At 43.2% G+C, this 24,116-nt stretch overlaps 1 protein-coding gene across 1 annotated transcript in view; it reads left to right on the forward strand.

Moving 5' to 3' along the window:
• Positions 1 to 309: 309 nt before the first annotated feature.
• TMEM132C (transmembrane protein 132C) overlaps positions 310 to 24,116 on the forward strand; it is a 206,642-nt gene continuing 182,835 nt past the window's right edge. Inside the window, exon 1 of the mRNA XM_038763698.1 lies at positions 310 to 467. Within this exon, the coding sequence (XP_038619626.1) occupies positions 355 to 467 (113 nt within the window). The 5' untranslated portion in view covers positions 310 to 354. The remainder of the gene's footprint in view (positions 468 to 24,116) is intronic.

Below are 24,116 nucleotides of genomic sequence, written 5' to 3' on the forward strand. Positions count from 1 at the left end.
ATGAATTATTCCCTATATGAAGGGTCACTCAGTAAAAATTAACTTATTCAAGTCAGTCAGTCATATTTATTGAGCACTTACTGCATGTAGAACACTATACCAAGCACATAAGGGGGTTCATATAGCAATATAACAGACACGTGAATTTAGATTTGCCCAGCGTAAGCCACACCTTGCTTCGCATCCCTAATTCAGGCTGAGTAGATTTGCACAGAATATTCTGTATCTTCTAGTATGGAATTTAAGGCTTAATCTCGAAATGAGCGCACACTGAATGAATTAGTCTTTAATAAATGTTTTCCAATCGTTGATCCTTGCAGGGCCAAGGTGAAGAAGGGAGTGAATATCCTCAGCATGAAGTCAAGTGACCCACAGCATTGGGATGTAAAGCAGGAATTGGGAAATGGTGGAAAACACTCAACCGCGACAATTGTTTGCCAGCGGGTGGTGCCAAGTTTGAGGAACAGGTAAGGACGCAAATATTCCCAACACGTTGCATTCACTTATAGCGCCGATTCTATCTGCTTGGAGGACTTGACTTAGTACTCATATTAACCACTGCTTAGTGGAGCTATTCGACCCATAGCCTGGAAATCTGGAGGCGCTTATGTTAACTACAGAACCATCTGCTGAGCTCTAACAAGCAGCTCACTTTTCAAATAACAAACCATTTTGGTTTGGGCTGTGGAATGAAGGGAATACATCTGGGATTTATGGCTTTTTATTTTTTTAGCATCACTGCGCCATAAACTTACCCCGTCGGCTCACTTTATCCTTGTTGCTTTGTAAGTCTGCCATCACCGTGTGGTTCCCCCATTGAACTCCATTAAACGAGCTGTCCGGGGACCAATATGCAAAGCAAAAAAGCAGGATCACGATGTGAACTCTTCAATGTTGGTGCATTTGAGTAGTGGTGCTTAGTACCGTGCTCTGCACATAGTAAGCGCTCAATAAATACGATTGATGGTGGTGGAAAGAACTAGTAGGTGAGTGGAATTCATTGCCGTGGTACGATATTCTACAAATGCTGAGCTTAGACTCTGTGGTGTGCTGCCATCGAAAAGGGAGTGGTTCCCTTTGAACAAAAGCTTTGTAAGGAAAGAGAGACTAGGAGACAAAAGAAGAAACAGCATCAGGTGCTACAAACATGAAAACTTAACAAGGGACAGTCTTTTTGTGTGCACAATATGCCCAGGACTGTGCGTCCTGCCAATGCTGCTTGGAGGAGGTGACATCTTGAAGTCAAAGATGATGGGATGCTTTACAGAAATATCTTACTAATAAAATGTTTATTTTTTCATAAGAGAACAAATTCTTCACATTCTTGGAAATTTGACAACTTGTTCTTACCCCAGCAGCTCATGGGGAGCAACTTAAGCAAAGCTGCTTTCATTCATTCATTCAATTTATTGAGCACTTACTGTGTGCAGAGCACTGTACTAAGCGCTTGGGAAATACAAGTTGGCAACATATAGAGACGGTCCCTACCCAACAGTGGGCTCACAGTCAGAGAAGCAGCGTGGCTCAGTGGAAAGAGCCCGGGCTTGGGAGTCAGAAGTCATGGGTTCTAATCCCAGCTCTGCCACATGTCTGCTGTGTGACCGTGGGCAAGTCACTTAACTTCTCTGAGCCTTTTACCTCATCTGTAAAATGGGGATTAAGACTGTGAGCCCCATGTGGGACAACCTGATCATCTTGTATCCCCCACAGCACTTAGAACAGTGCTTCGCACAAAGTAAGCACTTAACAAATGCCATCATCATCATCAAGCCTAAGAAAAAAACCCTAAAATGATATCTTGAATTCTGTATAACGCTGTTATGCTTCTAATGAGTTTCACATCCATTATTTCAAATTCCATCAAGTTCTGAGACTGGCTCTGTTTATACCACACTAAACTCCTCCATTTCACAAATCCTCTCCCTTTACATTTCCAAATGGATGATGTTTTAAAATAAGGCACTTTAGGTCATTTTCTTCACTAATTCTATCTTGTCTTCATGCATTCATTCATTCAATCATATTTATTATCCAATCGTATTTATTAAGCGGTTACTGTGTGCAGAGCAGTGTACTAAGCGCTTGGGAAGGTACACTACAACAGTAAACAGTGACATTCCGTGCCCATAATGAGCTCACAATCCGGAGGAGGGGAGACAGGCAACAGTGCAAATAAATAAAATTACAGATATATACCTAAGTGTTGCGGGACTGAGGTGGGGTAAAGAGTAAAGGGAGCAAGTCAGGGCGACGCAGAATGGGGTGGGAGATGTTTGCACTTTGGAACCTTAAGAAATGTTCCAAAGAGAAGAGAAGCAGCGTGGCACAGTGGAAAGAGCCCGGGATTTGGAGTCAGAGGTCATGGGTTCAAATCCCGGCTCCACCAAGTGTCAGCTGGGTGACTTTGGGCAAGTCACAACCTCTCCGTCCCTCAGTTACCTCATCTGTAAAATGGGGATTAAGACTGTGAGCCCCCCGTGGGACAACCTGATCACTTTGTAACCTCCCCAGTGCTTAGAACAGTGCTTTGCACATAGTAAGAGCTTAATAAATGCCATCATTATTATTATTATTAAATGTGGGTATTTCCATTTTCTTAGGAGATATTGACAGACATTCAAAGTGCCACCTCAGTCATTCCTATTTTGCAATAAAAACCTCAGAGAGAGGCTAAAACCTGGGGGAATAACTGCAAGGCAAAGCAGTGAACCATCTATGCCCTTATAAAGATACAGTGTCAATCGATTGAGAAACATCATGGCCTAGTGGAAAGAGCACAGGCTTGGGAATCAGGACCTGGATTCTAATTCTGGCTTCACCATTTGTCTGCTCTGTGTCCTTGGGCAAATCACTTAACTATGCCTCAATTACCTCACCTGCAAAATAGCAATTCAGGCTGTGATCCCCGTGCGAGGCCGGATTAGCTCATTCATTCAATCATATTTACTGAGCGCTTCCTGTGTGCAGAGCAATATATGTTGCCAACTTGGACTTCCCAAGCGCTTAGTACAGTGCTCTGCACACAGTAAGCACTCAATAAATATGATTGAATGAATGAATGAATGAACTGAACTGAGCTCTTGGAAAGTACAATTTGACAAGATAGAGACAATCCCTACCCAAGAATGGGCTTATATCTACCCCAGAGCTACTACAGTGCTTGCCACTTAATAACTACCATAAAAAATTCAAATTATTCAAATTCAAAATATTCAAATCAATATTTTTCATTCAGTCGTATTTATCGAGCATTTACTGTGAGCTGAATACTGTACTAAGCACTTGGAGAAGTACAATATAAACAGTGACATTCCTAATGCTTACTGTATGTGGAGCACTGAATGGAAGCTGTGTGACTTTGAGCAGGTCACTTAACTTCTCTGTGCCTCAGTTACCCCATCTGTAAAATGGGGATGAAGACTGTGAGCCTCCTGTGGGACAACCAGCTCAATCAATCAATCAATCAATCAATCTTATTTATTGAGTGCTTACTGTGTGCACAGCACTATGCTAAGCGCTTGGGAAGTACAAGTTGACAACATATAGAGACGGTCCCTACCCAACAGTGGGCTCACAGTCTGAAAGGGGGAGACAGAGAACAAAACAAAACATATTATCAAAATAAAATAAATAGAATAGATATGTACAAGTAAAATAAATTAATAGAGTAATAAATACATACAAACATATATACATATATACACATGCTGTGGAAGGGAAGTAGGTAAGATGGGGGGATGGAGAGGGGGAGGAGGGGGAGAGGAAGGAGGGGGCTCAGTCTGGGAAGGCCTCCTGGAGGAGGTGAGCTCTCAGTAGGGTCTTGAAGAGAGGAAGAGAGTTAGCTTGGCTGATGGGCAGAGGGAGGGCATTCCAGGCCAGGGGGATGATGTGGGCCCAGGGTCGACAGTGAGACAGGCGAGAACGAGGCACGGTGAGGAGATTAGCAGCAGCGGAGTGGAGGGTGCGGGTTGGGCTGTAGAAAGAGAGAAGGGAGGTGAGGTAGGAGGGGGCAAGGTGATGGACAGCCTTGAAGCCCAGGGTGAGGAGTTTCTGCCTGATGCATAGGTTGATTGGTAGCCACTGGAGATTTTTGAGGAGGGGAGTAACATGCCCAAAGCGTTTCTGGACAAAGACAATCTGGGCAGCGGTGTGAAGTAGGGATTGAAGTGAGGAGAGAGAGGAGGATGGGAGATTGGAGAGGAGGCTGATACAGTAGTCCAGACAGGATAGGATGAGAGCTTGAACAAGCAGGGTAGTGGTTTCGATGGAGAGGAAAGGGTGGATCTTGGCAATGTTGCGGAGCTGAGGTTTTGGTGACGGCTTGGATGTGAGGGGTGAACGAGAGAGTGGTGTCGAGGATGACACCAAGTTTGCAGGCTTGTGAGACGGGAAGGATGGTAGTGCCGTCAACAGTGATGGGAAAGTCAAGGAGAGGGCAGGGTTTGGGAGGGAAGACAAGGAGTTCGGTCTTGGACATGTTGAGTTTTAGGTGGCGGGAAGACATCCAGATGGAGATGTCCTGAAGGCAGGAGGAGATGCGAGCCTGGAGGGAGGGGGAGAGAGCAGGGGCAGAGATGGAGATCTGGGTATCATCAGCGTAGAGATGATAGTTGAAGCCGTGGGAGCGAATGAGGTCACCAAGCGAGTGCGTGTAGATCGAGAACAAAAGGGGACCAAGAACTGAACCTTGGGGAACCCCCACAGTCAGGGGATGGGAGGGGGAGGAGGAGTCTGCAAAAGAGACTGAGAATGAACGACCAGACAGATGAGGAGAACCAGGAGAGGACGGAGTATGTGAAGCCAAGGTTGGATAGCGTGTTGAGGAGAAGCGAGTGGTCCACAGTGTCGAAGGCAGCTGAGAGGTCGAGGAGGATTAGGATAGAGTAGGAGCCATTGGATTTGGCAAGCAGGAGGTCATTGGTGACCTTTGAGAGCAGTTTCCGTGGAGTGTAGGGGACGGAAGCCAGACTGGAGGGGGTCGATGAGAGAGTTGGTGTTGAGGAATTCGAGGCAGCACGTGAAGACAACTCGTTCAAGGAGTTTGGAAAGGAATGGTAGGAGGGAGATGGGGCGATAACTGCAAGGTGAGGTGGGGTCAAGAGAGGGGTTTTTTAGGATGGGAGAGACATGGGCATGTTTGAAGGCAGAGGGGAAGGAACCAGCGGAGAGTGAGCAGTTGAAGATGGAAGTTAAGGAGGGGAGAAGGGACGGAGCGAGAGATTTCATGAGGTGAGAGGGAATGGGGTCAGAAGCACAGGTGGCCAGAGTAGCACTTGAGAGAAGGGAGGAGAGCTCCTCTGAGGATACTGCTGAGAAGGATGGGAGTGTAGCAGAGAGTGTTGAGAGCCGGGGGGCTGGAGAAGCGGGGGGAGTGACTTTGGGGAGGAGAGGGAGGCGAGGTGGGGTGTGAGGCACTCAGAAAGATGGATGGGGTCAAGAGAGTGGAGATCTCTGGGAGGGAGTAATATGGATTTACAGGGGAAAGGAGTGTGAGTGAGGAGGTAGATCTGATCAAACCTGATCACCTTGTATCCCCCCAGCACTTAGAACAGTGCTTTGCACATAGTAAGTGCTTAATAAATGCCATAATCACAATAATAATAATATACAAAATAATATATTATATCAGAATAATATTTTAACAATAATATTATTATAATATATAATATAATAATAATATAATAATGTTATGTTTAATATATAATATATTATATAATATAATAACTACAATAATTATAATGATATAATAATAATAATTACAATTCAATAGAGTGGGTAGACATAACTGTGGCTAACTGTCTAGTGGAGAGAAAGGCCTGAAATAATAAAGGATCTGTTCATAAGTGGTATATGGGCCTGGATGGGGGGAATATCACAGTGCTTAAGGGGGGCAGACCCAATTGTATAGGTGACATAGAAGGGAGGGTGAATAGTTATGGAAATGAGGGGAAGTCCTCTTGGAGGAGGTGTTATTTTCATAAGGCTTTTTAGGTAGGGAGAATGGTGGACTGTTGGATATGAAGAAGTTCCATGCTAGAGGTGGGCATAATCAAAGAATCAGCAGCAAAACAGACGATATCAAGGTACAGTGATCACATTGGCATTGGAGGAGTGGAATGTATTGGTTGGGTTGTAGTGGGAGGTTAGCGAGGTTAAGTCATCGAGCTCCTTAGAGCCAATGATAACGAGTTTGTTACAGAGATGGATTCCTGTAAGAAACCTTTAACAGACCTTCTCTGACTAACCCCCCATTTCCCTAAATAATAATAATGGCATTTATTCATTCATTCATTCAATCGTATTTATTAAGCGCTTACTATGTGCAAAGCTCTGTTCTAAACACTGGGGAGGTTACAAGGTGATCAGGTTGTCTCCCGGGGGGCTCACAGTCTTAATCCCCATTTTACAGATGAGGTAACTGAGGCACAGAGAAGTTAAGTGACTTGCCCAAAGTCACACAGCTGACAATTGGCAGAGCTAGGATTTGAACCCATGACCTCTGATTCCAAAGCCCGTGCTCTTTCCACTGAGCCACGCTGCTTCTCATATCCCCCCCTCCCTGTTGCGATGCCTAAGCAACTCCTGACATAATCCATCCACGCTAGATATTGTTTTGAGCAGGGAATGTGTCTGTTTACTGTTATAGTGTACTCTCCCAGATGCTTAGTACAGTGCCCTGCACACAGTAAGCCCTCAATAGATATGACCAAATGAATTGTTAATGACTGAATGCAGTCAGTAGGATTTACATCAGGAGGCTAAGGAGGGAGAAGGAAGAAGAGGGAGAGAGAGGTGGCCTGGATATTAGTATAACTATTTGAATGCACTCGAAGGGACTCAAATAGACTGCAGGGAAAATCGGACGTTGGAAGGAGCAGATAATACACGACGTATTTCCACCTTGGGATGTAAATTAGTAAGGTTATCAAAACCCAAATTAAATCTCCTTAATCAAATTTGCATGAAGTCTCATTAACCCATAAAGTCTTAGCCATGATTATGCAAATAGAAGTGAATGTGTTAATTAATGTCAGTTGAATTTATGTAAGTAAATAGCCCTCCAGTTCAAAAGCTTGCCAGGATTGAGAGGGAAAATTAGGGCATCTAGAATAGAGCGATCCTGGAAGTTTAATGTGTGTTCCCTTTCAGCAGCCCATCAGGTGTGTAAATGCTGATTACTTTGGAGGAATATGTTGTGAGTACCTCCGATGTGATTTTCTGTGTCACGTGAAATCCTTTGCAGTGCCAGAGTCATAGATTCTATTAAACTAATTTAATTTGCCAGAGGCTCATAGTGCTTAATAAGATCTCTCTCCAATGTTCACTGCCTTTCAGGGGAGTTTAGCAGCCAGGTTTATTACTCCTGGCAATGTGGGCTGTTCTATTTTGAGCTCACATTAACAGGTGCAAAGGTTCAGCCTGGGAATTCATCCCTTCCCATAGGCCAGAAACCATTGTACCACATAGATCAAGCAGTTGATGACTTAGGATGGTATGATTAGGGGGAGCGTCTTGAATCTTTTCGGCTTCTGCTCCTGGCCGATTGTTCATTTTTGCCTTTCGTGCCCCCTCGAGACTGCAAGTTCGTTGTGGGCATGGAATGTGTCTGTTTACTGTTGCATTGTACTCTCTCAGGCGCCTAGTACAGTGCTCTGCAGAGAGTAAGCGCTTAATAAAAACAATTGAATGGGATGATTGAATGCCCCTTCTTTTTTTCCCCAAGCAGCCCGACATGATGATGATGATGATGGGATTTATTAAGCGCTTACTATGTGCAAAGCACTGTTCTAAGCTCTGGGGGGTTACAAGGTGACCAGGTTGTCGCACGGGGGGCTCACAGTCAACCCCCATTTTGCAGATGAGGGAACTGAGGCCCAGAGAATTTAAGTGACTTGCCCAAGGTCACACAGCTGACAATTGGTAGAGCGGGGATTTGAACCCACGACCACTGACTCCAAAGCCCGGGCTCTTTCCACTGAGCCACGCTGCTTCTCTTAAGATGAGATGTAGGGAAGCAGCATGGGCTTAGGAGTCAGAGGTCATGGGTTTGAATCCCTGCCCCACCGCTTATCAGCTGTGTGACTTTAGGCAAGTCACTTAACTTCCCTGGGCCTCAGTTCCCTCATCTGTAAAATGGGGATGAAGACTGTGAGCCCCACGTGAGACAATCTGATTACCTTGTATCTACCCCAGTGCTTAGAACAGTGCTTGGCACATAGTAAGCGCTTAACAAATACCAATATTATCATTATTATTATTATTATTACGTAGCATGGCCTAGTGGAAAGAGCATTAATCTGGGAGTCAGAGGACCTGGGTTCCAATCCCAGCTCCACCAACACCACATGTCTGCTGTGTGGCCTTGAATAAGTCACTTATCTTCTCTGTGCCTCAGTTTTCTAGTTTGTAAAACGGGGATAGTCCCTGTTCTCCCTCCTACTTAGACTGTGAACCCCCTATGGGACAAGGACAATGTCTGACCTGATTATCTTCTGTCTACCCCAGAACTTAATACAGTGCTTGGCACATAATAAGTACTAAAGAAGTATAATTATAATAATAATATTCACCTCAAGGCTGATCCAAATCATTTTGACATATATATTATATGATATACTGCACTATATATTCTATATAGCCATATATAATACAATGACATATATGTTATATGTGCAATTATAGATAATATAGTATATTAAAGAATAATTTATGGTTTAGTCAGCCCTGAGTTGGATATTATGTATTATGGAAGCTGAGCCCCCAAGGATGCATTTTTGACCATTCAGACCACAATCCTCCCCTCCCTCATACGGTTGGTACTAATAGATTTCTTCGCTTCCCAATCACTGTATGGGAAATGGTATGTTCGGGCATCCCCTTCATAGAAAAACTCTGATCTCATTGAGTGGAAATGTCCCAGGTGACTTATCATTCTCAGACTGACGTGACCAATCATTGGAAAGCCTGTTCAGTTTCTGCATAAAATATCTAGGGATTGATGAGGGACCATAAAGAAGACACGGTTTTCATTACGATCCTCTACAATGAAGAGAACAATAGCTATTAAGGGTCAGGAGGGAAGCAGTTGAAAAAAGTAGTGTGGGCCTGGGAGCTAAAGACTTGGGTTCTAATCCCAGATCCCTCCCTTGCCTGCTCTGTAACCTTGGGCAAGTCCTTAAACTTGTCTGTGCCTCCATCTCCTCATCTGGATAGAGCACAGGCATGGGAGTCAAAAGTCATAATAATAATAATAATAATGGCATTTGTTAAGTGCTTAGTATGTGCCAAGCACTGTTCTAAGTACTGGGGAGGATATAAGGTGATTGGATTGTCCCACGTGGGGCTCACAGTCTTCATCCCCATTTTACAGATGAGGGAACTGAGGCCCAGAGAAGCTAAGTGACTTGCCCAAGGTCACACAGCTGACAATTGGTGGAGCTGGGATTTGAACCCATGACCTCTGACTCCAAAGCCCAGGCTCTTTCTATTGAGCCACGCTGCTTCTCTGGTTCTAATCCCAGCTTTGCCACTTATCTGCTGTATGACCTTGGGCAAGTCACTTTACTTCTCTGGGCCCCAGTCTCCTCATCTGTAAAATAATAATAATAATAATGATGGCATTATTAAGCACTTACTATGTGCAAAGCACTGTTCTAAGTGCTGGGGAGGTTACAAAGTGATCAGGTTGTACCACAGGGGGCTCACAGTCTTAGTCCCCATTTTACAGATGGGGTAACTGAGGCACAGAGAAGTTAAGTGACTTGTCCAAAATCACACAGCTTGAGACTGTGAGCTCCACATGGGATGGGGACTGTGTCCAACCTGATTTGCTTTTATCCACCCCAGCACTTAGTACAGTGCCTGGTACATAGTAAGTGCTTAGCAAATACCACTCATTATTTTCATTATTATTATTATTATTAAAATGGGGATTCACTATCTGTTCTCCCTCTCACTTAAACTCTAAGTCTCATGTGGGATAGGGACTCTGTCTGACCTGATTGCCTTGTATCTATCCCAGCACTTAGTATGGTGCTCGGCATCTCATAAGTGCTTAACAAATACTATATATATATATATATATATATATATCATCAATCGTATTTATTGAGCACTTATATATACATATATATATATATACACACACATAGTGTGTGTATATACACCATATATATATACACACACACACATAGTATATATACTCTGTGTAAAACTCTGTACTAAATTCCTTCTATGAATATGAATATATATAAGTGCTTAACAGATACTATCTATATACCATATATAAATATGCAAAAAACACTACTGATGACGGATAGGTGCCATTAACAGTGAAATGCACTGCCAGGGGTGTATGTGACTGTAAAGATAAATCAGGATTCTGAATCCCAACCATTCATTTTGCACCCAAATTGTTGCTGCATGGAACTGGGAGTCAAAGAATTCTGTTCTACTCCCAGTTCTCCCACTTACCTGCTAAGTGGTCTTGACAAAGAGAATTAACTGCACCTCAGTCTCCTCATCTTGAAATGGAGAAAACCATCCCGTCCTCCCTCTAATGTGAATCCCATCTGGGACAGGGACTATGCCAACTTGATAATTAACCTTGGCTTCACAGACTCCGTTCTCTCCTGGTTCTCCTCTTATCTCTCTGGCCGTTCATTCTTAGCCTCCTTTGCGGGCTCCTCCTCTCCCTCCCATCCCCTTACTGTAGGAGTTCCTCAAGGATCAGTTCTTGGTTCCCTTCTGTTCTCTATTTACACTCACTCCCTTGGTGACCTCATTCGCTCCCACGGCTTCAACTTTCATCTCTACACTGATGACACACAAATCTACATCTCTACCCCTGCTCTCGTTCCCTCCCTTCAGGCTCATGTCTTCTCCTACCTTCAGGACATCTCCATCTGGATGTCTGCCCACCATCTAAAACTCAGTATGTCCAAGACTGAACTCTTTATCTTCCTTCCCAAACCCTGACCTCTCCCTGACTTTCCTGCCACTGTAGACGGCACTACCATCCTTCCCGTCTCACAAGCCTGCAACCTTGGTGTCATCCTCGATTCCGCTCTCTTGGTCACCCCTCACATCCAATCCGTCACCAAAACATGCCGGTCTCACCTCTGCAACATCGCCAAGGTCCGCCCTTTCCTCTCCATCCAAACTGCTACCTTGCTGGTTCTATCTCTCAGCCCCCACTCTGATCTCCCATCCTCCTGTCTCTCCCCACTTCAGTCTATACTTTATGCTGCTGCCCAGATAATCTTTGTGCAGAAACACTCTGTGCATGTTACTCCGCTCCTCAAAAATCTCCAGCGACTACCAGTCAACCTACACATCAAGCAAAAACACCTCACTCTCAGCTTCAAGGCTCTTCATCACCTCTCCCCCTCCTACCTCACCTCCCTTCTCTCCTTCTACAGCCCAGCACGCACCTTCAGCTCCTCTGCTGCTAACCTCCTCACCGTGCCTCGTTCTCGCCTGTTGTGCCGTCGACCCCCGGCCCACATCCTCCCCCTGGGCTGGAATGCCCTCCCTCCGCACATCCACCAACTAGCTCTCTTCCTCCCTTCAAAGCCCTACTGAGAGCTCACCTCCTTCAGGAGGCCTTCCCAGACTGAGCCCCCTTTTTCCTCTCCCCCTCCCCATCCCCCCGGCCTACTTCCTTCCCCTCCCCACAGCACCTGTTTATATGTTTGTACAGACTTATTACTCTATTTATTTTACTTGTACATATTTACTATTCTATTTATTTTGTTAATGATGTGTATCTAGCTTTAATTCTATTTGTTCTGATAACTTGACCCCTGTCCACATGTTTTGTTTTGTTGTCTGTCTCCCCCTTCTAGACTGTGAGCCTGTTGTTGGGTAGAGACCGTTTCTATATGTTGCCAACTTGTACTTACCAAACGCTTAGTACAGTGCTCTGCACACAGTAAGTGCTCAATAAATACGATTGAGTGAATGAATGAATTATTCTATGTCTCCTCCACTGTTTAATACAGTGCTCGGCACATAGAAAGTTCTGAATTAACCCTATCATTAATGGAAAAAATTATATCTTTTTTATCAGTATCCCTCCTGATGAAGGTCAGCATTTTCTTTTTTTTTACTTTCTTTTGCTGCTACTATATTTGAAACTAATCCAGGCAACCAATGTCTCCACAGTCTAGTTCCAAAAGTCAGGACTAATAGTTCACAGCCCATGTAGAGCTTTGAATTATTTGTTCCCTAACAAATTACTTCGCCCTTGTTCACCTTGAAGTTGATCTACCTCTTTCCTCCCCACCCACTAACATTTTCCTGCAGATATTTCTGATCAGCACAGCATTTAACTACCTGAAATAGCTTACTCCTCTCTGCATACTTGGGCATTTCACCAAGCACTTCCCCCTCCAGATCATTCATGAAAACATTGATTAAAAAATAGAATTTCTGGGCACCCCACTGTTTATATTTCTCCATCCAAAATAGAGACCTTTACTCTTTACCTTTTGTTTCCTCTCTTTAAGATAGTTTTCTATCCTTCACTAGGCATTACCTTTAATTCTGCATTCTCTGCTACCCTCAAATCCTTTATTTTGTATATGGTACCTAATTGGGGGATGGAAGAGTTGTTAGAAAAACTGTAGGACTGAAAGTTTGTTTAGATAAAGCATCATCTCTCCATGGCCCTGAGTCTTTGAGGAGCCTAGGGCTGATGGTTCTGAAGCCATCTGTCTCATAAACCCCTCAGACCCAAAACCATAGTCTGCATCTGCTGTTCACACAAACCAAATTGTATCACGCTGAATGTCTGGTCCCCTGGATTAATTTTTTAACAGTCTGAGCGTCTCGGTAGTCATACAATATGAGCTAAGCACATGCGGGATTGTGCTTGGTCTGTACAGGGAGTAAAACAAACAAAACAATTAACATTCGGCACAGAACTTTCCTTCATCAGCCCTCTATGACATTTAGAGGCTCGAGTAAGAAACCAAATACCTCTGTGACTAAAAAAAGAGGGAAGTGGAGAGAGAGGAAGTATGTGAACAGCATGTTTTAAAGTAGGAACATATTTTACAATTCTTTCAGTTTGTGTTCCTTTGTACTCCTCTTGGGAAGCTTTCCTTTCCTCCCCCTTCTCCTGTTTCCCTTCAGAATATTTTTCAGACTCGGTATAGTCGCGGTGTGTCTGGTCAGGGATCAATTAGTTAAGAATTTCACCAAGTCTAGGGGGTTGACTGCCTGGAATTGGAGGCTTGTCACTGACCTCGCCATCCTCTGGTTCAGTATGAAAATCCCTTCGGTTTCCAGATGTAGCTCGCTGGGTTTCCAGAGATTTGGTAGCCCAGGATTCAAGTTCTGGCTGAGAGATGGCCCTCTAAATTGGATTCGGGCTGTTCTGCATCAATTGATCAGTCAGTCAGTGGTATTTGTGAGTGTTTGCTTTGTGCAGAACACTATACTAATTGCCTGGGGAAATGAAATACATTTAGTAGACAAGATCCCTGCCCTCAAGGGCCTTACAATCTAGTAGGGGAGACTCACATTAAAATAATTACTTGAAAAGGGAGCCACCAAATACACATTTAGGTCCATAAGGGCTGTGGGGGAGGAGTGAATAAGTGCCCAGTGCATATGGACCACGAACAAAGGTGACACAGTAAAGGAGGAAATCCGGGTGGAAGGATGGAGAGGTTCATTCATTCATTCATTCAATTGTATTTATTGAGCGCTTACTGTGTGCAGAGCACTGTACTAAGTGCTTGGGAAGTACAAGTCGGCAACATATAGAGACAGTCCCTACCCAACAACGGGCTCATAGTCTAGACGGGGGAGACAGACAACAAAACAGACCTTGTAGACAGGTGTCAAAATTGTCAAAACAAATAGAATTATAGTTAGTTGCACATCATTAACAAAATAAATAGAATAGTAAATATGTACAAGTAAAATAAATAGAGTAATAAATCTGTACAAACTTATATACACGTGCTGTGGGGAGGGGAAGGAGGTAGAGCCGGGGGGATGGGGAGGAGGAGAGAAAAAAAGGGGCTCAGTCTGGGAAGGCCTTCTGGAGGAGGTGAGCTTTCAGTAGGGCTTTGAAGGGAGGAAGAGAGCTAGCTTGGCGGATGTGTGGAGGGAGGGCATTCCAGGCCAGGGGGAGGACGTGGGCCGGGGGTCGACAGCAGGAGAGGCGAGAATGAGGCACGGTGAGGAGGTGAGTGGCAGAGGAGCGGAGGATGCGGAGGTTAGTCAGGGAAGGCTTCCTGGAGGACATGTGATTTTAGTTTGGCTCTGAAGGAGAGTTCTATTGGATATGAAGGGATTGGGTATTCCTGACAGAAAGGAGGACATGAGCAAGCGGTCGATGGAATAATAATAACAACAACAACAACAACAATAATAATAATAATGGCATTTATTAAGCACTTACTATGTGCCAAACACTGTTCTAAGCACTGGGGAGGTTACAAGGTGATCAGGTTGTCCCACGGGGGGCTCACAGTCTTCATCCCCATTTTACAGGTGAGGTACCTGAGGCCCAGAGAAGTGAATGACTTGCCCAAAGTCACCCAGCTGACAATTGGAGGAGCCGGGATTTGAACCCATGAATTCTAGACTGTGAGCCCACTGTTGGGTAGGGACCGTCTCTATATGTTGCCAACTTGTACTTCCCAAGCGCTTACTACAGTGCTTTGCACACAGTAAGCGCTTAATAAATACGATTGAATGAATGAATGAATGAATTCTGACTCCAAAGCCCGTGCTGAAGCACAGTGGTTGGCATTACTGGAGCAAAATACATAATCTGAGTTACAGTAATAAAAACAGTAGTAATAATGGTGCTAATAATAATAATAGTTGTGAGGTTTTTTTAAGTGCTTATTCTGTGCCCAACACTATACTGCTCCTCAGAGATTCAGGGCCATGGAGAAAGGATGTTTTATCTCAGCAAACTTTCAATCTGACAGTTTTTTAAAGACTCCTCCATGCCAAAATTAGGTACCCTATTCAAAATAAAGGATCTGAATATAGCCCAAAATGCAGCAATACATCGATTTATAGATAATGCCTCGTGAAGGATAGAAAACTATTCTTAAAGATAGGAAACAAAGGGTAGAGAGTAAAGGTCTTTATTTGGGATGGGAAAATGTAAACAGCTCGGTCCCCAGAAATTCAATTTTTTAAGTGCTGAGGGGAAATACAAGAAAATCAGGTAGGACCCACGTGGGTCTCACACGCTAAGAAGGAGGGAGAATAGGTATTGAATTCCCATTTTATGGGTGAGGAAATTGAAACTCAGTCAAATTGAGTGCCTTTCCCAAGGTCACACAGTGGGCAGTTGGGAGCAACGGTAAATGAGGATAATAAAAACACTACGTGAGCCCCAGTCGATCAGTGGTATTTATCGAGGGCTTACAGGGCACCAAACTAAGCACTTGGGAAAATACGATACAACCGGGTTGCCCACAGTGAGCTTACAATCTAGAAGACTGTAACGCCAAACGTGGGTCTCAGGGCCTTCTTTGGATAACATTATCAATATGTTTGTTAGTTTCTTTTGATTGGGTGTCCCTGAGAATTACATTTGAGGATGCTGGCGGCAGCTTGCTGGAAAATGAGGCTCTAGAGACTAAATAGTTTCCTCATCTGTCAAGTGGGGGATAATACCGCATCCTACCTCACCAGGATACAGTGAGGACAAAATGAGATGGCTGACGTGAAAACACTATGGAAACAATATTTTTTGGCATTTCAACAACCAATAGCTGTATAGAGGCATGAGAAGAACCTGCTGGATTTGTTTCAAATAAATTCCTTTTCCAAACTGAACTGCCTTCTGCCATCTTATTATATCTGCTCCATTTTATAAATATATGTAATGGAGAACAAGTAACAGTCTCATCTTCCCAGACTGAGCCCCCTCCTTCTTCTCCCCCTCCTCCCCATCCCCATCGCCCCCGCCTTACCTCTTTCTCCTCCCCACAGCACCTGTATATATATATATATTTCTAGACTGTTGGTTAGGGACTGTCTCTATATGTTGCTAACATACTTTCCAAGTGCTTAGTACAGTGCTCTGCACACAGTAAGTGCTCAATAAATGCGATTGATTGATTGATATATGTTTATACGTATTTATTACTCTATTTATTTGTACATATTTATTCTGTTTATTTTATTTTGTTAATATGTTTTGTTTTGTTGTCTGTCTCCCCCTTCTAGACTGTGAGCCCGCTGTTGGGTAGCGACCGTCTCTATATGTTGCCAACTTGTACTTCCCAAGCGCTTCGTACAGTGCTCTGCACACAGTAAGCGCTCAATAAATACAATTGAATGAATGAATGAATGAAAAAGCACACCTTTTGGTAACCAACCTTCCCTTCACCCCTAGCAAAAACAACAAGGAACACATTTAGTCCAGGCACTGCTCTTGAAGTACTGAAATATTCAACTCTGATGGGGATGTGGAAGGAAGCAACCAGTCAATCAGTGAATCAATGCTATTTATTAAGCCCTAACTCTGTACAGAGAACTGCATCTACTGCTTGGGAGAGTACAGTAGAATTGGTTGGCCCAATCCCTGATCTCTGGGAACTATTCCCTTTTTCCCAAACTCTCTTTGGAAAAGCCAGGTGGGATTTCCTCCCTTTCAGACCTACTGCTCAGTCTTGAGAAGTTGAATTCACTAGGGAGTCACATTCTCTCTATGCATGTCAAGTAAACAGTTTGAGAAACGGCATAACTAAGGGGTCCGTTTCTGGGAATATTGAGCCAAGTTCCTGAAACAAAAAGAACTGGCTTAATATACAGTGACCTTATCCAAAATCAAACTCAGAGCTTCATCACTTACCAGAGTAAGTAGATCGACTGGAAATGCCAAGAAAGCCTCGAAATTCCACCGTGAACTGAGTTTGTCTTCTCTTCAAGACTCTTGTATTGTGCTTGTATATAGTAATGTGCTGGAGCACCCATGGAAAGGGGAGAATGAGATGAGAATTGAGGAGATGGAGATAAAGGAGGCATTTATTAGTATGTATGGAACAAAGTCAGTTAGTCAACCATATATACTGAGCGTTTACTGTGTGCAGAGCACTGTACTAAGTGCTTGGGAGAGTACAATACAACAACGAACAGACTCATTCCTTGCCCGCAACAAGCATGCAGTTACGACGGGGGAGGCAGACATCAATATAAATAAGTAAATTACAGCTATGTATATAAGTGCTGTGGAGCTGGGAGGGAGAATTAATAAAGGGAGCAATTCAGGGTGATACAGAAGGGAGTGGTAGAAGAGGAAAGGAGGTTTTAGTCAGGAAGGGTCTCTTGGAGGAGATGTGCCTTCAATAAAGCATTGAAAGTTGGAGGGAGAGTCAATGTCTGTCATTCATTCATTCAGTTGGATTTATTGAGCGCTTTCTGGGTAGAGCACTGTACTAAGTGCTTGGGAAAGTACAATATAACAATAAACAGACAAATTCCCTGCTCACAACGAGCTCGAGCAAAGAGAATCACCTGTAGTGATTTGAGCAAGGTTTTACGTTATGATCTCCATAATTTACATCTGTCCGAATTGAAGGCTATATTATTTCCTAGAGTTGACCTAACAGTCTCTCCATTTGAAGAACCCAGAAAATTTGGAAAAGCCACTATTTGGAGAAGCGGAGATCCCTATGAATACAGGAAACTTAAAGAACCGCCCTTATTATGTGCAGATGGCCATTACAAGATCCTCCTTTTTTTTTTCTACTCCAGTATTCTTGTCACCTTCTGCTTTAATAAGCTGTCAAAGCTAACTAGGTTATCTGTGAAACTACCTCTCTCGGGGTGTGGTGAGGTAATTTGGAACATTAACTCTTCTGATCATTTTTTTTTCCCTTTCCACTTTAAGGTACAATTCTAATTTCAGTTTAGGCCAATCCCCATTTTCCCGGTGCTATTTGGAATTATTTATTTTTTTGCAGCGGTTTAAGGTTTGGGAGAAGATGAAAAGGACAAAATGGTGCATTTTTGCTCTTCTTAAAGCAGAAGCATCTGCTGAAGCCCATCACCAGCTGAGATCAGAAACTGTGTGATATTGCTACTGCCGAGCAGCCCTACACTCCGTAGTCCTTCCATGGCCACGAGAAGACATAAATCACCCAGGCAATAACACATAAAGGATTTTCCTCCACTATCCCTCACCAAAAAAAGACCCTTCTCAAAGCGGTGAATAAAGCGCCTCTTAGTATTCATTTAAGCAGTTCAAATTACCAACGGATAAATATACTCAACTATTTGTTCTTGGAGAATTCTGCAAAGCTGAAGCTCAAACGAGCTGCTTGGTAGATTTAGCTTTAGGGCTGCTTTCGGAATTATAAACTAATATGATCCATTTCTCTCTCGGGAATTGGTTGATGCCTGCTCTCCTGGAGACGTTTGGTGTTAGGATAAATCATTGATATATCTTGTAGAGAATGGCAATAATGTAATTGGGGAGCAAGACAACCCCAACCCCCACTCCCACCTCTTTTCCTACTAGAAAGAATACTATGAAAATCTCTAATGAAGGTGGAAGCCATTCATTTCTGCCCAGCAAATAAGTATCGATGTGGATTCAAAAAAGGTCTCCTTCCTCAAGTCAGGCAAAGAAGACTTGAATAAAAAGATTTGTTGGCTCTCAGGGCTGACGAAACAGACAGGTCTCATCATTACTTAGGCTGTGGGCCTTATGTGGGACAGGAACTGTGTCTGAGCTGATTAGAACAGTGCTTTGCACATGGTAAGCGCTTAATAAATGCTATCATTATCTTGTAAACATGGCTCAGTGGAAAGACAACATGGTTTGGAGTCAGAGGTTGTTGGTTCAAATTCCAGTTCCGCCACTTGTCAGTTTTGTGACTTTGGGAAAGTCACTTAACTTCTCTGGGCCTCAGTTACCTCCACTGGAAAATGGGGATGAAGACTGTGAGCCCCATGTGGGACAACCTGATCACCTTGGATTCCTCCCCAGCGCTTAGAACAGTGCTTTGCACATAGTAAGCACTTAATAAATGCCATCATTATTATTATTATTATTACGCCAGCTTTAGAACAGTGCTTGACACGTAATAAACACTTAATAAATGCCATAGTCATCATCATCCCAGTGTGTAACAAACTGACTGGCTGAGAAAGATGTGAGGCCTTGGAGAGAGTCTAGAAGGGAATGGGCTGTAACAATAATAATAATAATGATAATACAAATTAATGATAATGATAACAATAATATTTGTTGAGTCTTTTCTACGTGCCAAGCAGTAGGATAGATACAGAATAATTGGATTAGATAGAATCCCTGTTTAAGGAGAGAAGGGGTATTTAATCTTCATTTTACAGATAAATTAAGTAAATTGCCCAATGTCCCACAGCAGACAAGGGGCAGAGTTGGAATTAGAACTCAGTTCTCCGGCCTCCTGTGCCCATTGTCTATCCACTAGGGCACACTCCTTCACAATTAGGGATAGCACCGTGGCTCAGTGGAAAGAGCCCGGGCTTTGGAGTCAGAGGTCATGGGTTCAAATCCCATTTCCTCCACTTGTCAGCTGTGTGACTTTGGGCAAGTCCCTTCACTTCTCGGGGCCTCAGTGATCTCATCTGTAAAATGGGGATTAAAAGTGTGAGCCCCACGTGGGACAATCTGATTACCTTGTATCTACCCTAGAGCTTAGAACAGTGCTTTGCACATAGTAAGTGCTTAATAAATGCCATTATTATTATTATTATTATTATTATTATTATTATTATAGTAATCGCTTAATAAATGCCATTATTATTCATTCAAGTATGAGAGAGAAGAACGAGATTGATGACATGTCAGATACTCTGGCCTAATAATAATTTATTAAGTGTTTATTACATGTCAAGCACTGTTCTAAACACTGGGGTAATAATAATAATGATAATAATAATAATAATAATAATAATAAAGCCATTCATTAAGCTCTTACTATGAGCAAAGCACTGTTCTAAGTGCTGGGGGGGAATCCAAGGTGATCAGATTGTCCCACATGGGGCTCACAGTCTTCATCGCCATTTTCCAGTCGAGGTAACTGAGGCACAGAGAAGTTAAGTGACTTGCCCAAAGTCACACAGCTGACAAGGTCAGCCTCAATAGCGGGCTGTTAATCTACTCAGGGTTCATTCTCTTGCCACTGCAAACACATCTCTGTGCCTCAGTTACCTCATATGTAAAATGGGGACAACCTGATCACCTTGTAACCTCCCCCGTTCTCAGAACAGTGCTTTGTACATAGTAAGTGCTTAGTAAATGCCATTATTATTATTATTATAAAGTTTAGTCATTTCTGAGCTATTGTATTTGCTAGATCTGCAATAATAATAATAATAATAATAATGATGATAATAATAATAATAATAATAATAATGACATTTATGAATACAAAAACGTTTTGAGAAATTCTGGCAAGGTGTTCCTTCACAGACTGGCCTCCTTAATCACTGCTACATATAGGCTGCATTCCTCATGATCTCATCTAAGAGAAGCAGCACAGCTTAGTGGACTCAGAAGGACCTGGGTTCTAATCCTGACTCTGCCACACATCTGCTGTGTGACTTTGAGCAAGTCCCTTAACGTCTCTGGGTCTCAGTTACCTCATCTGTAAAATGGGGATTAAAAGTGTGAGTCCCATGTGGAACAGGGACTGTATTCAACCTGATTAACTTGCATCAACCTCAGTGCTTAGAACAGTGCTTGGCACATATCACTTTAATTATAATTCTATTTATTTTTATTAATGATGCATATATATATATATATAATTAATGAATGAAAGAATGAACTTGAGACCATACACCTTAATGACTTAGGTATTTAGCTCATCCCCACAGCAACTATGTTCATATAATAATGATGACATTTATTAAGCGCTTACTATGTGCAAAGCACTGTTCTAAGTGCTGGGGAGGTTACAAGGTGATCAGGTTGTCCCATGGGGGGCTCACAGTCTTAATCCCCATTTTACAGATGAGGGAACTGAGGCACAGAGAAGTGAAGTGACTTGCCCAGAGTCACCCAGCTGACAATTGGCAGAGCTGGGATTTGAACCCATGACCTCTGACTCCAAAGCCCGGGCTCTTTCCACTGAGCCACGCTGCTTCTCTTTCAATCAATCAATCAATCAATCAATCATATTTATTGAGCACTTAGTGTGTGCAGAGCACTGTACTAAGCGCTTCCTTAGTTGCTTTCCCTATCTGTAATTGGTTGAAATGTCTCACTCCCCTGCAAGACTGTAAGCTCCTAGAGGGTAGGAGTCCTGTCTACCTCCTCCACTGTACTCTTCTAAGCATTCAGTACAGTGCTCAGCACACAGCAAGCACTCTGGAAATTCCATTGCTTTACTGAGTATACTTTTTGCACTTTTAAGTCCTCCCTACTTCAGTTTACCTTGCATTCATTCAATCGTATTTATTGAGCGCTTACTGTGTGCAGAGCACTGTACTAAGCGCTTGAGAAGTACAAGTTGGCAACATATAGAGACGGTCCCTACCCAACAGCGGGCTCACAGTCTAGAAGTGCAGTGACTTAAGGGCACTGCTGCCTTCCCTTCTCCTCCCATCCCATATGGTACTACATGAGGATGATTTGAGAGATCTTAAGTAGTCCAATTCTGGTAGCCATATAGGTTTGTCAATCATCATCATTCGTATTTATTGAGCGCTTACTGTGTGCAGAGCACTGTACTAAGCGCTTGGGAAGTACAAGTTGGCAACATATAGAGACAGTCCCTACCCAAAAGTGGGCTTACAGTCAATATGGAGAAGCAGCGTGGCTCGGTGGAAAGAGCCCGGGCTTTGGAGTCAGAGGTCATGGGTTCAAATCCCGGCTCTGCCAACTCTCAGCTGTGTGACTTTGGGCAAGTCACTCTACTTCTCTGTGCCTCAGTTCCCTCATCTATAAAAATGGGGATTAAAACTGTGAGCCCCCCGTGAGACAACCTGATCACCCTGTGACCTCCCCAGCGCTTAGAACAGTGCTTTGCACATAGTAAGCACTTAACAAATACCATCATCATTATTATTATTGTCAGATATTACTACAGGATGGTAGCCATTCATTTTGCTCTGACGTTTGAGATCACATCGTGGCCGCAAAATACTAAAAAGCAGGCGGGCATTCTCGGTTCAATTTTCCATTTCTTTGCTTCCCACTGCATCAACGGACCATGTGTTGTCAAGGTAACAGGGTTAGCAAAGCAGAAAGGTAGTGTGGCCTAGTGGCAAGAGCTAAGGCTTGGGAATCAGAGGACCTGAGTTCTGATCGTGGTTCCGCCAGTTGTGTGACTTGAGCAAGTTAGTTAACTTCTCTGTGCCTCAGTTTCCTCATAGTAAAATGGGGATTCGATTAGATTGTTCTCCCTCCTGCTGAGCCCCACGTACAACAGGGCCTGAGTCTGATCTGCTTAACTTGTATCAACCATAGGGCTTATAATAGTGCTTGACACATAGTGAGTGTTTAACAAATATAATAACGATAGTAATAATAATAACAATAGTTCTAAAGCTCTCCACAAAATCTAAAAATACTGTGCTGTCTTCTCTATATGCCTGTATTTTGGTGGTTCTTTTTTAATCATTTTTTACAGTTGCTGGGCCTGATGTGTGCCCAAATACTCTGCTATTCTTTGTGCTGTGAAGTAGATGCAATACCTGAATCCTTTCCTTTTCATTGTTTGAATTACCACTGTTTTGTTTTGTTTTGTTTCACAATATTAGTGGTGCGGTGAAGTATCAGAATGATTATGATAGCTCTCTAAGTGTTCTGCCTGTCATGTACATATTTATCAGGGTTTGAAAGTGCCAATTATGCTCCACTTCCATGTGTGTAATTTATTCAGAGAAGCAGCATGGCTCAGTGGAAAGAGCACAGGCTTTGGAGTCAGAGGTCATGGGTTCGAATCCCAACTCTACCACATGTCTGCTTTGTGACCTTGGGCAAGCCACTTAACTTCTCTGAGCCTCAGTTACCTCATCTGTAAAATGGGGATGAAGACTGTGAGCCCCACGTGGGACAACCTGATTACCTTGTATCCCCCCAGCGCTTAAAACAGAGCCTTGCTCATAGTAAGTGCTCAACAATTGCCATTATTATTATTATTATCATTATTATTTAAGACTGAGAGTTGTGAGGTGCTGTTATCTATCCACACAAAGCCAGTAAATGTCTTAATGAAATCTCCAGTAGGAAAAGTCTAGTGATGTGAAGAGAGATTTAGGGATGACTGTATTTACATTGAAGACTGATAGTTCTGGGAATACCTTCTTATTCCCAGAATGGCACTCTCTGAAGATAAATACTAGGGTTTCTCTAACCCAGACCTCCTTGATCGACTCCCATCACCAGAACAAGGACTTTGTGTTTTCTTCCCTTCCATCAGAGCTCTGACACCCATCCTTGGGGGAAAATGACACTACGTAGGCTAAATATCTCTCCCAGCATCTGTCCTGAACTGACCTATTGGCCACATCTGCACAGGGAAAATGCAATGACAGTTTGAAAAATAATTGCAGATGCCAGCTTTTTTTTTTCTTTAAGCAGCGCTGTAGAAATCTGTCTAATTAGCCAGCTACCAATAGGGAGATTTGTCCAAATGCAGCAAAAGACTGAAAATCATAAGGTTGAGGCAGGTTTGTCTCCTGTGAAATTTCATTCCCATATAAGCATAATCATTGATTCAGGAGTCCACTTGATTGCTGGCTGCTGCTCAGAATGGTGGCTACCCTGGTACACTGCCTTCAAACATGCCTACGTCTCTCCCATCCTAAAAATACCCTCTATTGACCCCACCTCCCCTTCTAGTTATTGCCCTATCTCCCTCCTACCATTCCTTTCCAAACTCCTTGAACGAGTCATCTACACCCGCTGCCTCTAATTCTTTAACACCAACTCTCTCCTCAAACCCCTCCCATCTAGTTTCCGTCCCCTAAATTCCACCGAAACTGCCCTCTCAAAGGTCACCAATGACCTCCTGCTTGACAAATCCAACGGTTCCTACTCAATCCTAATCCTCCTCGACATCTCAGCTGCCTTCAACACTGTGGACCACTTCCTTCTCCTCAACATGCTATCCAAACTTGGCTTCACAGACTCC

This window comes from Tachyglossus aculeatus, chromosome 21, assembly GCF_015852505.1.
Source record: "Tachyglossus aculeatus isolate mTacAcu1 chromosome 21, mTacAcu1.pri, whole genome shotgun sequence".
In the NCBI taxonomy this organism is placed as follows: domain Eukaryota; kingdom Metazoa; phylum Chordata; class Mammalia; order Monotremata; family Tachyglossidae; genus Tachyglossus; species Tachyglossus aculeatus.